This window comes from Hemicordylus capensis, chromosome 2 (genome assembly GCF_027244095.1).
Source record: "Hemicordylus capensis ecotype Gifberg chromosome 2, rHemCap1.1.pri, whole genome shotgun sequence".
In the NCBI taxonomy this organism is placed as follows: domain Eukaryota; kingdom Metazoa; phylum Chordata; class Lepidosauria; order Squamata; family Cordylidae; genus Hemicordylus; species Hemicordylus capensis.
Genome location: NC_069658.1, coordinates 234,225,817 through 234,241,271, shown reverse-complemented (window position 1 = coordinate 234,241,271; position 15,455 = coordinate 234,225,817). Strand labels below are relative to the sequence as shown.

Genomic DNA, 15,455 nt, shown 5'->3' with positions numbered 1-15,455 from the left:
GTGCCTGGTTTTGTTTCCGATCAGGGACATAGCTAGGGGGGAGGGGGCCATGTTCACCCCTCTCCCTGCTGGTCCCTTGGAGGGAGATAATGAAGAAAAGAGGGAGAGGTGGAGCTGGGGCAGGGGGCTTCAGGAGCTGGGGGGCCCAGGTTCTTTGAACCCATCTACTCAATTATAGCTACACCCCTGTTTCACAGAATAAAAAGGCAGCATTTCCTTCACAAAAAGATAATTCCTCTAGCATGAGGCATCTATATAATTATTTCACATGGCGGGTGGAAATGCAGGGCCGGAAATGTGTGCGGATGTAAGGATGTGAGGATGGGTGGGGATATTTGACAGGCAGAGGCAGGCCCAGGCCCAGGCCTATTCGCTGGTGGGGGGGGGGGGAGAAAGTGGGGTAGGCTGCGGCAGTGGGGAGGAGTAGGCAGCCACAGCAGGGAGAAGAGGCAGAGCTGCATGGGCCAGGCCTGTCAGGAAACAGTGGTGGCAAAGAAAGGGGGGGCAGAAGTAGGCGGCAGGGAGGAGTAGGCGATGGTCAGGAGGCAAGGTGGCTGGGCCCAGCTGGGCGGCTGACGGAGGTGTGCGTGTCCAGCTGGGCGGCCAGTGGAGCTGTGCGGGCCGGGCCAGGCTGGCCGTGGTGAGGAAGCAGCAACGGCGGGTCCGGGCCCCATGTTGAGGCAGCGGCTGGGCTGCCAGGAAGAGGCGGAGGGCCCGGCTGGGTGGGTGGCAGAGCTGTGCCGAGCCCGGCAGGAGTGAGAGGTGGGCAGTGGAGCCAGGCCACAGAGCAGGCCCTGGAGGGTGGCGGGAAAGAGGGGGGGCAGAAGCAGGAGGTGGCAGCGGCGGTACGGAGGAGCGGTGGCTGGGCCCGGCACGGGCCGGCCACGAGGAAGCGGAGACTGAGGCAGAAGGTGGGGAGGAAGAGGTAACTGCCGGCCGCAAAGCACGCACAGCTACTCTGTGCAGGGTTAGCTGGTTGTTCTTAAATGTGTCACTATTTTGAAATGGTTTTAAATGGTTTTCCAAGCTTTCATATTGTTTCCAGCTGATGGTTTTAAATGATTGTTCGTCTCTTGTTTTGTAGTTGTGTACCACTCAGAGCTTCTCAATGGGGCAGAATGAAAATGTAATAAACAAACAAACTTACTTTCTGGGAGTCAAACCTTGGAAAGGCTTGTAGAGTTAAAAAGAGGATGGATATGATATGTTGCTTTCAGGGAATGAAAGATGACATCTGTTATTTTGCTGCAGGAGAGGAGAGACAGCTTCCTGGCACATTCTATCCTTCCTGTTTGCCATTCAGGAGATCAGTCAGAATCCCAGACTCTTCCCCAACATCACCCTGGGCTACAATGTCTATGACAATTATTTTGATGAAAGGATGACCTACCATGCCATGGTAGACCTGTTATCCTCAGGGCAGAAGAATATTCCAAACTACAGCTGTGGAAGATGGAACGACTTATTGGCTGTTCTTGAAGGGGCTGATTCTGACATCTGCCAGCATATTTCAACCATGTCGGGTATCTACAAAATCCCACAGGTATGAATCAGGGCGACTTGGAGTCAAATTCCACTTGACAATGTGTACATAGACTAAAAAGATGAGGGTGAAACGAGGCTGCCTACCAAGCATGGGTTGGACATGGCAATTTTGCACCACCCAGCCTTTGATGAAGTGTGAGGCTGGTGGGGGAAGGACGGAGCAGGGTTGGGGGCCTGACAGACATCTCAGAGTTCTGCCACAACCACAAAGCACCTCCCAGTGGTTGGAGGCTGCCTGCTGTCATAGCAAAACTCCTTCCAACAAGACCCAACAGAGGGCATGTCAGTCCTAAACATCTGTGGGACTGAGACGATTGTACAGCCCTAAGAATGAGCGAGCATATCCCTCGAATATGTCAGCAGACTCTTGAGCAATCAATATACACTAGCTGGGCTGGGTGCAGAGCATCTGTACCTCTAGTTCTCCCCCTACCACTGCTGCTCCCCGCCCCGTCCACCTGCTGCTGCCTGTCACTGCCATTTTCTCCCCTGCCCGCCAGCCAGCCGCCGCCATTTTCTTTGCCTCCCCACCTGCCACCACCCTCTCCCCCCCACTGTCGTTTTCTTCCCCCCAGCACACCCACCCACCCCCAAGCCTGTCCGGCGCCACTGCTTTTCTCTCCCCTTGCTGGCTGCTCGCTTGCTAACTCTCACAAGAGTTACCATACCTGAGATTAGCTACAGGTATGGTTTAGAGAAATATATAGATAGATAGATATTACAAGTTGATCCAAATACTTGTCAGTTAAAACAACTCTGAAAATGAGAAGCACTTAATTAATCTTATCTCAACCAACTTCTGTGTTCAGGGGTTTCCCAGGAATGGCCACAATTCCTCGCAACCTCTCATCTGGTCAACTGTGTTCCTAGAAGCAAAACCGGTTCTCCAGCTTAAATCAAACTTGGTTTATAATAGATGATAGACATAGGAACATAGGAAGCTGCCATATACTGAGTCACACTATCGGTCTATCTAGCTCAGTATTGTCTTCACAGACTGGCAGAAGCTTCTCCAAGGTTGCAGGCAGGAATCTCTCTCAGCCCTATCTTGGAGAAGCCAGGTAGGGAACTTGAAACCTTTTGTTCTTCCCAGAATGACTCCATCCCCTGAGGGGAATATCTTACAGTGTTCACACTTCTAGTCTTCCATTCATTTGTAACCAGGGCAGACCCTGCTTAGCTAAGGGGACAAGTCATGCTTGCTACCACAAGACCAGTTCTCCTTAAGAAAGTTCACATTATCATTAATGAGGTTCCCAAGCTGAGGAACAAGGGTTCTCAAGCTGTGGTACACCAGCTGCTGCTGAACTACAACTCCCATCATCCCCAGCCACAATAAATTTTAGCTGGGGATGATGGGAGTTGTAGTGCAGCAACATCTGAAGTACCACTACTTGGGAACCCCTGGAGTAGGACAAGTATCCTACCCAGCTTCGGGAGCTGTGTGTGCTCCTTATATTCAGTCATGTGCTTGTAAAAAACTAGGTAGGAGCAGGGAGTGATCACCTATGAGAAGGGGACTGCATAGGGTGGCTTTTCCTCCTGCCACATTCAAGTGCTGAATACAAGTGCTGGGTAGGATGGTAACATTGGTTTCCAGTCCACTTCCGGGCTAGATTCAAGGTGCCGGTTTGACCTTTAAAGCTTAACATGGTTTGAGGCTGGGGTGTCTGGAGGACTATATTCACCCACATGAACCCTCCAGGGCCCTCCGCTCAGCATTTCAGGCCCTGCTCATGACCCTGCCAATAACAGAGATCCATTTGATGGGGTCTAGAGACAGGGCCTTTCCAGTTGTGGCCCCTTGGCTTTCGAACACTCTCCCCAAAGAGCTTCACCGTGCTCCCTCCCTCAGTGTTTTTTTTAAAGAATTAAAAACACATCTTTTAAAAGACACTTTTAAATGTTTTATCTGCTTCCTATATCGTGTAGGTTCTTTAGTTTTTATCGTTTTCAGTTTCTAGCTTATTAAATAAGTTCTTTATCTGAAAGGGGTTTTTTAATGTCATTTTAAACGTCATTTTAGCCTGGTCTTTTAACTAGCCTGGCCTTTTGACTTGTCCCATTAAAATGCATATCAGGCGACAATTCATACTTGCTACAAGACCAATTCTCCTCCCATAGATCCCAGAGTTGTAGTTCAGCAGCATCTGAAGGCTCCCAGTTTGGGAACCAGTGATATAGTTTCTCCTGAGCAGCATCCCCTCTAACAGGGATTGTTAGATGATGTTGATTACAGTTCCCAGAATCTCCTACACAGACCATTGCAGTGGAGGATGATGGGAATTATAGTCAACAACGTCTGGGAATCCATGTTACAGGAAACATTACTCCTGAAGAGTAGTACTGAGTAGCTTTATGTGTAGGTCAGCCAATAATTTTTGGATAACAAAACAAATAGCTAAGTTTCACCTTGAAAACCAAAGAAAGAACTATCTTTTTTCCCTTTCCCACTAGGTCAGTTATGGTTTTGTTTCTCATGTTCTTCATGACAAAACTCAGTTTCCCTTTGTCTACCGGATGGTCCCAAAAGAAGAAACCACATACCTAGGGATTGTCAAATTGCTCCAGCATTTCCAATGGACCTGGATTGGCCTCATCATTCCAGAGACTGACAACGGGGAAAGGTTCATAAGGACCTTGACCCCTTTGCTCACAAGTAGCGCTATTTGCATTGCCTTCTCAATAAGCATCCCAGTACTGACAACAGAAATCGTCACCCACTCTTCCCTAATTTCAGAATTGAACATGTGGAACGAGGTCAATGTATTAGTTTATTACGGGGAGACTCGCTTCTTCTACACTACAATTTTAATGATGCAGATATTCGTTGATTTGTATGTAACGCCCATTGTGGGGAAAGTTTGGATCACCACAGCGTTGTGGGACCTCACCTTGACCTTGTCTTACATGCTGTTGTCTTCACAGCAGGTCTGTGGGTTTTTCTCCTTCTTAATACAGAGAAAGAGAAAAGCAAATTATGACAATTCTCAAGCATTTTTCCAGGCTATGAAGGAATTCAGTGAAAAATCGTATGCCTGTTCGTATTCAAAGCCTGCATTGTCTGTGAAAGGCAGGACAAGGTGCAGAGAGAAAGAGACCCTGGAGACCCTGCCCCAAGAGGTGGTGGAAAGAATACTCTCTCTAGACAGCTACAGCATTTACAGTCTTGTCCATGGAGTGGCCCAGGCCTTAAACGCTGCATATTCGTCCAAACCCAAGCAGAGGATGGTGGTGGGTGGAGACAGGCTGCAACCTCAAAGGCTACAGGCATGGCAGGTATGCTTGTCCTCCAGAGAGAGTTCTACTGAAGATCATCATTTCCCATAGTTAAACTATGAAGTGAATTGAGATCCAGCTATTGAGATTTCAAATGTAAGTCGGGTAAACTGTTGCATTGAAGAATCTAAGGTTGTTACCACCACCAGAAATTCCAGGTAAGGTGAGGGTTAACCCAGGAATCTCAGGTTTTCTGGAGCACCCGTAGTACTCCTGACCCAGCAATTCCAAGGCTAGGTAGCCAAGATACCCAGGTTAAAGGTGTGATAGGAGAAAAACAGAGCTGAGCCCATCCTAAATCCTGTTCTGGTCATCTCTTTTGGCACTGGTTTTAAAATGCTCCCAGATGGCTGGTGGCCATTCATAGGAACATAGGAAACATAGGACAATTGCCATATACTGAGTCAGACCATTGGTCTATCAAGCTCAGTATTGTCTTCACAGACTGGCAGCGACTTCTCCAAGGTTGCAGGCAGGAATCTCTCTCAGCCCTATCTTGGAGAAGCTAGGGAAGGAACTTGAAACCTTCTGCTTTTCTCAGAGTGTCTTCATCCCCTGAAAGGAATATCTTGCAGTGCTCACACATCAAGTCGCACCATAGAGTTTTGAGGCTTGCAAGGCCAGGGAGAGCAGCGTTGTTGTTGTACTGAGGGCTGCCTCTCCATGGTTCGCTTGATGGACTGTGGATAGTGGAGGACCCAGCTTGAATTTCCCCCTTCCGGTCTCGGCTACGGAGATCGCTCATGCTTTTCATGTGGGCTCATAAGAGGCAGAGTCATGAACAGACTCCGGTCAACTGGAAGCAGGAAGGCAATCCTCAGCAAGAACGATTAATGGTCTGACTCTGTATATGGCAGCTTCCTATGTTCCTAAATTCTTCGAAAGAATACTAAAAATTCTTCCTTATATCTAGCCCAAATCTGCTCCCATATGATTTCTACCCATGAGTTCCAGTCCTTCCCTCCAGAGCAACAGAGCACAACTCTGCTCCATCATCGATGTGACAGCTCCTGGAGTCTCTCTGGCCAGGCAGGCAAGGCGGGGGTGTTGGTGGGGGGTTATGGCAGGATGGGGAGTGGGTTGCCTGGCAGGGAGGGCCTACCCGGGACCACTAGTAGCAAGTGAAAAAAGCTGCAGAAGAATCTCTGCTTCAACCTGCCACCCCCATGCTGCTACTATGGCTGCATCCCTGCACTTCTTGCATCCCCTCCCTATTTTCTTCATTATCTCCCTCACTCCAATGGCCCACCAGGGATACGGGCAAACACAGGCCCCCTCTCCCTTAGCTACGCCCCTGGAGCACACACAGCTCCCAAACCTGGGTAGAACACAGATTTTGATTGTGTGAATGACCTCATTGTCAGCTGAAGCTGTATTTGCCTGCTCACTAGCTGGATTCCCCCTGTGTCTCCTTTGGCCCATTTCCTAGGCTCTACAGTCAGATAATTTCTAGTCGTCTCCAAAATGCTACAGTCAGTGGATAAATGGTAGGGTAAAGGATTCAGGTCCATTTCTACATTTTAACATTTATACCCTGCTCATTCTCCGAGGAGCCCAGAGTGGCATCCATGGTTATGTTTATTCCCACAACAACCCTGTGAGGTAGGTTAGGATGAGAGAAAAGTGGCTGACCCAGAGTCACCTAGACCCTGAGTTTCTAACACTTTAACCTCCCACCTCCACACACATACAGTCAGCCTGGAAGCACATGGCACCCATGCAGAGTACTGTGAGCCATGCATCCCACGGGGATGTTGACTTGCTGGCTTTGCACCACTTGCCACCCCATGCACACTCCTAACAATGATGGGAGAGGTTCTGTGTGAGAGACACTGTGCCTCTTCACTGCACCACCCTACTCCCTGTTGCAGGTTGTTAATTTTTACCCCCAATAGGTAAAACAGCAGAGCACTAAGGAATGAGCACACACTCCAGTTGATGATTTAGTTGTTGCAGCTATTTCGGGAAAACACATGGAGATTCTTGTAGAACTAAATACAACGTATTTATTGGCTAAGTACACTTGGAGAGGAAAGCCTAAACCTAATCGAAAAGACTATGTGATGAATAGGTAAGGAGAGAGAGAGATGTTTCCATCTGTTCTCTAAGAGGAAAGGAAGGACTGTGATTCATCACAGGATGAAAGTGTGGAAGAGTCAGATCAGGGGTCATAGAGTAGAGACAGGTAGATGAGCCTAACCTACTTCACAGGGTTGCTGTGAGGAGAAACTTAAGTATGTAGTACACCGCTCTGGGCTAATCTAAAAGACTACATAATCTAACCTAATCTAAAGGACTACATAATGAATAGGTAAGGAGAGATGGAGATGTTTCCATCTGTTCTCTAAGAGGAAAGGAAGGATTGTGATTCTTCACAGGAAGTGTGCAAGAGTCAGATCAGGTGTCATAGAGTAGAGACAGGGAGAACAGTTAGGGAGACCCTTACTCACTATCTCTACCCCCAGTGCCCATAGTGGTCTTTAGGATAGTTGGTGCAAAAGGTTGATGCACTGGAACTCCATCTCCAACACTCCCATCATTCCCAACTTGGAATCACTGTACCAACTTGGAATCACTGCACCAACTTGGAATCAATGCACCACCCTAATCCCATCATTCAAAACTTGGTTTCCTGTTTGCTAAATGCCCACGTGTTCTCTGTCGTTCTAGCTTCACGCTTTCCTGGGAAACATGCATTTTTACAATTCTTCCCTGGATGGAGTGTATGTGGATGAGAACGGGGAAATGGCAGCCAAATTTGATAGTATGAACTGGGTGACATTTCCCAATAAGTCCTTCGGTGGAGTGAAATTTGGGAGTATAGACAGACACGGATCCTCAGAGCTACAGTTCTTCATTGACCAGGATGCCACGGGGTGGTCCAGGAGATTTCACCAGGTGGGAGAAGAAACCATGAGTATTTCCAGAGGGGGCTTTTAGCTCGGAATGGAGGGTAGGTGTTTGCACATCAGTCAGATTCAAGCCGAAGTCTGTGCGAGATATTGGGGAGCACTTCATATATGATTTGGATTTTTCATTGCACGTTTTATGCCTGATTTATGTCCAGGGTTTTAAAAAACCACCACTTTGTGCATAGATTTTTGGGAGCAAATTTGAACTCGCAGTAAAGCCTCACAAGTAAACCCATGTTAAAGCCTGCTGTCTGGGAAAACTCCATTGGATGCATTTTATTCCCTTGAATGTATTTTAACACTTGCTGACTGAGCAAAGAGGCATCTTTTAAAGTGGTGATTCTCTTCTATTTAGCAGGGGGAGAGCAACTGACCCTGTCCACCCCCAGCACAGCATCCCTCTAGTCCCATTGAACTTTTCCCTACAGTGTGATCTATTCCGTAGACAAAAATGCACCTCACATGCTTTGCTTGATGTTCCTTATCTTTATGGTTAGACCCTGCCTCCTTCGAGGTGTGTCGAAAGCTGTCGCCCTGGTTATAAGAAGGTGATCCAGGAAAAGAAGCCCTTTTGCTGCTATGCTTGTTTTCTGTGTGCAGAAGGGACAATTTCCACTCAGGAAGGTATGTGATTCCAGGGGGAAGTGCAATTCTCAGGAAACATGACAGCCCTTTGGCTCTTTTTGCACCTTTCCCCCCTTCGCCGGAGCCATTTCGGAAGCTGCCGCACAACCCAATGGGCCCCTGCATGGCCGGGTCATGACCCCGGCCATGCAGAGGCCTATTGCCCATGATCAGCTGCCTCCAAAATGGTGGCTGCAAGGGGGGGGAGGCCTGGAAAAAGCCGAAGAATGTCCAAACGGAAAGATTTTTGCCACAAGGAAGGCTGGTGGGGGCAAGGGGAACCATTTATCCCCCCCCCCGCCACGATGGCCTCAGAGGAACCCCCTAAAGGGCCTAAGTAATAATAAAAAATATTTTTTTGGCCCATATCATGGCCATCAATCCCAATTGCACCACTGGCACCAGTGAGTGCATGCATGTTTGTGTTTGGTCAGGTGTTGTATGCATATGTGTGCTGGAGAGGGGGAAGGGAAGGGGGTAGGGGGTTTCAGAAGGGATTAAAGTGAGAGGAGGTCCAACAGAGAGTAGGTCAGATGCCACATATAATGTGTGCTTCAGTGGGAGACCATTTCTTATCATCTTGGCGGACCTGGTGGGGGGGAGGCAGGTGGGCGTGGTGGGGAGGATGGAAGGGTGATGAAGAGGAGGGAGGGAGGGATGAGGGGAGGGAGGGAGGGAGGAAGAAAAAAAATGCTGACACAGAAGACAGACACTACAGCAAGCATCCATCCACACAGACACATAGACACACAAACACACATACACAACAGAAGAAGCCTCCACTCACATACACAACTTTCTCTCAAGACAAGTACAAGCAAAGTGGTAATGAATTACACAGAACCAATTACCTCCCCTCTCCACAAGAACTCATTTAAGGAAATCAATATGTTGACAACTATTCTTATAAATCGTGGGGGGGGGGGTTTCATCAGTCAACAGTATATCTAAATCAACATGAGAATTCATTCATCTTGTCAAAGTTGGCATCAACATTCAATGCAATTCATTTCAACTCAACGTGATTTCTTTGTTTTTATATTTTGCAAAATCAATATTTTTGTGATTCATCATTGTCAAATATAATCTTTTTGATAACATTAGAGGGTTTATTTTCTCTGGATTATTTATTTACAAAATGTTTAGGCTGCCACTGCCGGTGCCCGGTGCCTAGGATACTAGTCTAGTATTATTATGGGGCTATGTTGCTGTTTTTTGTCTGTGCCATGCCCACGCCGGGCCCCCGAATGCTGTCAGGTGGAAAGAAATAGAGGCTTGTGGTCAGCATTGGGTTTCTTAAGTGGGCGCAGGGTGTATCATCATTTGGCCAGTCGCAGCTCTAGTAGTGGGCATGCTGCAACTTGGCTGGCATGGCTCAGTCAGCTGTCACGTCAGCTCAGCTAGTGGTGGAAGGGGGAATGGTAGGGATGAGCAGAAGATAAGCCAGGCAGGTGACCAACCATGGGCCAATCACAGTAATCACTCACCCCGCTCAACCTGCAGCTCGGGGTAGCCAAGCAAGGGTAGGTTAACCTTCAGGAAGACCAACAGCTCCACCAGACCAGCATCCAACTGGGACTGAGAGGGTGTTACCATGTCCCCAGCACATGCAGTGGGAGACACTCTGGAGCTAGAAGCAGTGCTCACGGAGGTCCCCTCTCTCTCCGGGCCCCACCAGTGAGCAGTGAGGGACAAGAAAGCAGAGTGCATTCCACTGACACTGGTCCAGAGGTCAGCTGTGAGATGCATGCTGGTGCTAGCAGGTACCGCACGCAGCCTGGCTGACACAAGCTCCCTGCACTGGAGGTACAGGGAGGGGACCCCATTCCTGCTGAACGTGGTCCTTGAGGTGATCGTGTAGGGAGCAAGGTACTGGAGAATCCAGTGGAAGCCGGAGTTCTCGACCACCTGAAAAGGTTGGTCATCGGTGGATATCATCTCCCCTATGAGGTGGGTGAGGTGATGATGGTCCCCCTGACCAGCATGCTTGCTGCCCGACAACTGTGTTCACCGCTGGACTGGCAGTGTTACCTGCTTTTTTTGGCAGCTGCCACACCACCCTTGTCCGCACTAGTTGCAGGCACACGAAGCACACTAGTGCTGCCAGCAAGGCCAAGGAGAGCTAGGTGATGATGCTCCATGTGCCACCACATGGGCGTCGTCCCCAGGTGCTTCGGATCCTTAGCCCGACTAACTTGTGCCCTTCAGTGGACACAGAGGGCATGGTTCTGGGCATTTTCAGACACCGCAAAATGCCACCAGACAGCACTACCCTTGGAGGCCTCCAGCACCCTGGGCGACCTCTTCTGCGTGACTGCTGCCATATTGCGGGGGGCTGCCGCTGCCTGCCCACTGCTGTCACCCACCCCACTTCTGCCCTGCGTGGAGGAGGAAGGGCCCGGCTCAGGCGGAGGAGAGGCAGGCCTCTCCACTACCTCAGCAGACCCTTCCTCATCAGAGCCAGAGTGGGAGGACCCACCACTGGACCCTGACACCACTGCCTGGGCTTCATGAGGGTGTGCCCCCACTGAGCAGCAAAATAATAGGTGGAAGGGCCCCAAGAGGGAGGGAGAATCTGGCTGCGCCACTGGCAGCTGTCACATCCTCCCTGCCCTCTGCATCCTCCCCTGCACCACCAAGCTCCACCACTACTGGTGGTGCACCCCCACCTGGCGACAAGGGACCCGCCACAGCTCTAGTGCCTCAGCCGGCCTTGGCAGTAGGCTGGGGGTAGTTCAGCCTGCACACAAATGCCTCAACAGGGCAAAGAATTCCCCAATGGGGAGGACTGGGGTAACATCAGGCTCCTCATGTCCTCATCCTCTCTGCCCCACAACCACAGGCACAGCCTGCCCCTGGCCTCTTGCACCTCTGCCTAGCAACCTTCTGTGAGGCCTGGCCTGAACACGGCATTTGCATTGCTCAGACATATTAAAAGGTGGGAGACTTTATGAAAAAGGACGGAAAGGGGCAAAATAGTTTTTTTAAAGTGGGGGGGAAGAGAAAGGCCAATTGGGGGGAAGGGAAAAATTCTTTTTGGGAAATGCCAATTGGGGGAAAGGGAAGACTTTTTGCAGCAAAAAAAAAAAAGCAATTGGCGGGAGGGAAACCTTTTCAAATTTAATTGGGAGGTGTTATATTGGGGAAATTTAAAAAAATGGGGAGTCCCCTTGGGTGTCAGGCAGTTGCCCTCTTAACCAGATGGAGGAGTGGCGGGGGGGGGTAGCTTTTCTGGGGAAAAGAGAATTGGGGGGAACCTTAAGGAAGGGACACCTACCAGCCTTAAATGGAAAGTACCTTGGGGGGACCTAAAAATCAAAACAAAAAACTTTTTAAATCTACAGTTTTAAATTCTTTTTGAAAAATTATAAAAAACCTTTTTGAATGACCCCTTTAACAGAAGCCTACCCACCCACTCCACCCACAGCAAGCAATACAATAAATATAATACACGGAATCAATCAATATATAGCCCACGGCGGGGGGGGGAGGGGAGACTGTAAAAGGAAAAACCTGCAAAAAAGAGAAAGAAGCTGCAAGAGAAGGCAGCAAGCAAACAATAATACACAAAATATATCCCTCCCCACACCACACCCAAATGCCAAATAAAGGAGGCCCTATTTAAAACCACCAACTGGAGGAAAGGGGGACAACAAAAGGTCTGCACAGTGTGCACACATTCACCCCTCTTCTTCCGGTTATTCTCCTGCCCCACAATGCTCATAGGCGATGGGGTGGGGGTGGAGGGAACACACCAGTAGGCTGGCACACTACTGGGTGGTACAGGCAGTCTCTCACGGTCAACCGGGGGAGAGGAAGGGTGAGGGCAGAATGAGCCACTAGTTTGTGACTCACCCCACCCCCCAAGCACAGAAAAATTAAAATAAATACTTTAAAATTAAATTTAAAAGACTGGCAGGTGTGAATGCTGGCTGTGTGGGACTGGGAAAGAGACAGGAAGAGAGATAAAGAGAGACTAGAGTGAAGGAGGAGACGTTAGAGTGAGAGAGAGCAGTGAAAAAGATAAAAGGAGGGAGGGAAAACCAGCAGCAGCAGAGAGAGAGAGGAAGAGGAGGGAGGGGAGTGGGGAATTCCAGATGGGAGTGGGGAGGTGTCAGGAAGGGGGGACCAGGCCCAAGTGGCACAGAGAGAGGGAGGGGAGTGGGGGATTACAGATGGAAGGGGGAGATGTCAGGAAGGGAGGACCAGGCCCAAGGGGCACCCTGGGCCCTGGCCTGAATTAAAAGGACTTGGAGTGGGGAACAACAATCAGCAACACACAGAATAACAGTTATTAACACCAAAAAATCCAAGCACAGAAAAGTGGGGGGGGGATTCCAGAGGGGTAGATGGCACAGCAGGGGGAGGTCAGGGGGGCACCAGGCCAGGCAGAGACTGGCCTGGGATGGGATGTAGAGGGCAGGCAAACAACAAACACAAACAGGTAAAATAATCACAAACACACACTGTGACTGCACAGCAAAAAGGCAAGCACAGAGAATGCAGGTTCTTCCTCACTTTGTATAAGAGACTGTGAGTCTATTTATTGTTTTCTTATCCCATGTTTTAGTTAGTAATTAATATCAAACTCGTGTTCCTCCATTAAAGTGGCTTCCTGTACAATTACAAGGATAAGTAATGACTCTGCAATATAACCATTGTCCGTCCCTAATATATTGATCATGATCAACATGTCTGATGATTGGATATAGGTTTTCTCACTATAGGCACGTCTTTTACAGAATCTAATAGAACACATTACAGTTGGGGAGTTATAGTAGATGTTATTGCAATCCAAGTCAGTCTGGATTTTGTTTTGTTTAGATGCAGACCATTGCAATAAATGTCCTGAAGACCAGCATCCCAACAAAGACCAAAATCAATGTCTCCCCAAGTTGATAAGCTACCTGGCTCATGAAGAAACTTTGGGGATCAGCCTCACTTCCATGGCTCTCTTCTTGTCTCTAAATGCAGCTTTGATGTTGAGAATCTTTATTAAATATCACAAGTCTCCAGTGGTCAAAGCCAACAACCGAGACCTCTCCTACATTCTCCTCATCTCCCTCCTCCTTTCTTTCTTGTCATCCTTTCTGTTCATTGGCCAGCCTGGGAAAGTAACCTGCCTTCTCCGACAAACAACCTTCAGCATCATCTTCTCGGTTGCAGTCTCTTCTTTGTTGGCAAAAACCATCACTGTGGTAGTGGCATTCATGGCCACAAAGCCAGGAAACAGGATGAGGAGATGGCTGGGGATGAGTTTGGCCAACTCCATTGTTCTTTCTTGTTCTGTTATTCAAGTTGTCATCTGTGCCATCTGGTTGGGAATCTCTCCACCCTTCCCAGACTCTGACATGCACTCCCAACCTGGACAGATCATCCTGCAGTGCAATGAAGGCTCAGTGGTCATGTTTTATACTGCCCTTGGCTACATGGGCTTCCTAGCTGCCATCTGTTTCACTGTGGCTTTCCTAGCCAGGAAGCTGCCTGGGGCATTCAACGAAGCCAAGTTAATCACCTTCAGTATGTTGGTCTTTTGCAGTGTTTGGGTGTCCTTTGTGCCTGCCTATCTGAGTACGAAAGGGAAATACATGGTGGCCGTGCAGGTCTTCTCCATCTTGACCTCCAGTGCTGGATTACTGGGCTGCATTTTTATTCCCAAATGCTACATTATCATGTTGAGACCTGATCTGAATACAAAGGAGCATCTCATGATGAAAAGTAAAGATGGTACCTAATCTTTAATATATCATTCTTGCTAGAGATAGCAAATGTCCACCACTTCCTGAATGATAACAACATACTTCTACATGTCTTAGCAGTGAATGTTCTGAGCTGGTATGAGAACAGAACTCTCTTCCCTTCACACATGGAGATATTCATGGAGAAATGTGTTTACAATATCATTGGTTGCTAGTTGTGGCACTATGATGGCTTACAATGTTCTATCACTGGATTCCATATCACGGAAAAGCCATTTGAATGTTCAAGGTATGAAAAGAACTTCTGTCAGAGTCTCTCCCTTTCTAGATAAGGAGAAAGCATATAAATGTTTGGAGTGTGGTTAAAGCTTTAGCATAATCACAACAATTGATTACTGTGGAGGACTGGACCATGGAGATCCCCTCCTCCCAATTCCCTCATCTGTAGGATCTTTATTTTATAGCTTCTGTCATCTCCAGTGTGCCCCACAGCCACCACATTTCTACTTAAATAAACCTTTCCCCTTTAGTAGATGGTTAAAGGCTTTAGGCATGTCAGAAGAAAAATGAAGAGAGTTCTTTAAAACAATAATGCTTGTTTATTAATATATAAGATTTGCTATAATTACTCATGAAATTAATAAAAGTTTTTCAAAGCAAATAATGTTTCCTCTGTGGAGAAGTGTAGCTACTATAGGAGTGGCATCAATCAGCTGGTAGGAACCTGCCTTATACCAAGTCAGACCATTGGCCTGTTGACTAGCAGCAGCTCGCCACATTTTCAGAGAGGGTTTCTTTCCAGCCTTACCTGGAGTGCCACTTTCTACGTGGAAAGCAGATATTCTACCCCTGAGCTACAGCCCCATCAGCTCACCATCCCAAACTAAGGTCAGATGATCCCTAGCTCCTCCCCAGTGGAACTCACTCCTGCTATTGTATGGTGCAATACGACACCTACAAATACTGGAAATGCCCCCTGCTTTTCTAGTGCTCTGAGCCCAGCCTGACCCCTGGCAGTTGAAGTGGATCTGTCCTGCCTTGGAATTCCACATGGCTTTGGCCACATCAGCGAAAGGCTTCCCAGTGTCCTGAGGTCTCCCTCTTGGTCCTTCTCCAGCCTCTTGGACTCCAGCCACAACTACTCTCCCAGATGAGTCATGGAGGCTCAGGGTCTTAGCTCCTAGGAAAATCCCAGAGTAGGGATGTGTACGGAACCGGTTTGACCAATTGGCAGTTGGACAGTGGGAGGGGGATAACTTTAAGAGCGGGGAAGGGTGCACTTACACACACACACCCGCCGCATTTCCCCCACCGATGCTCAGTTTTCCAAAAGTCCATCAGGGTGGCAGCGTACCTCCCTGCCCAGAGGCGTAACTATAGGGGAGCAGGGGGGGCA

General features: G+C 48.5%; 1 protein-coding gene across 1 annotated transcript; it reads left to right on the top strand.

The window, feature by feature from the left end:
- Positions 1-446: 446 nt before the first annotated feature.
- Positions 447-14,614, top strand: LOC128343374 (vomeronasal type-2 receptor 26-like). The gene is made up of 4 exons (XM_053292352.1): positions 447-640; positions 1,252-1,543; positions 8,234-8,360; positions 13,185-14,614. The coding sequence occupies exons 2-4, from the start codon at positions 1,382-1,384 to the stop codon at positions 14,093-14,095; spliced, it is 1,200 nt and encodes a 399-aa protein (XP_053148327.1). The 5' UTR covers positions 447-640; positions 1,252-1,381; the 3' UTR covers positions 14,096-14,614.
- The last annotated feature ends 841 nt before the right edge of the window (positions 14,615-15,455 follow it).

Coding starts and splice junctions, on each gene's coding strand:
- LOC128343374 (XM_053292352.1), top strand. CDS start 1,382: ATGACCTACCATGCCATGGTAGACCTGTTATCCTCAGGGCAGAAGAAT. Junction 1,544..8,233: donor GTATCTACAAAATCCCACAG/GTATGAATCAGG, acceptor CTTTATGGTTAG/ACCCTGCCTCCTTCGAGGTG. Junction 8,361..13,184: donor GACAATTTCCACTCAGGAAG/GTATGTGATTCC, acceptor TGTTTTGTTTAG/ATGCAGACCATTGCAATAAA.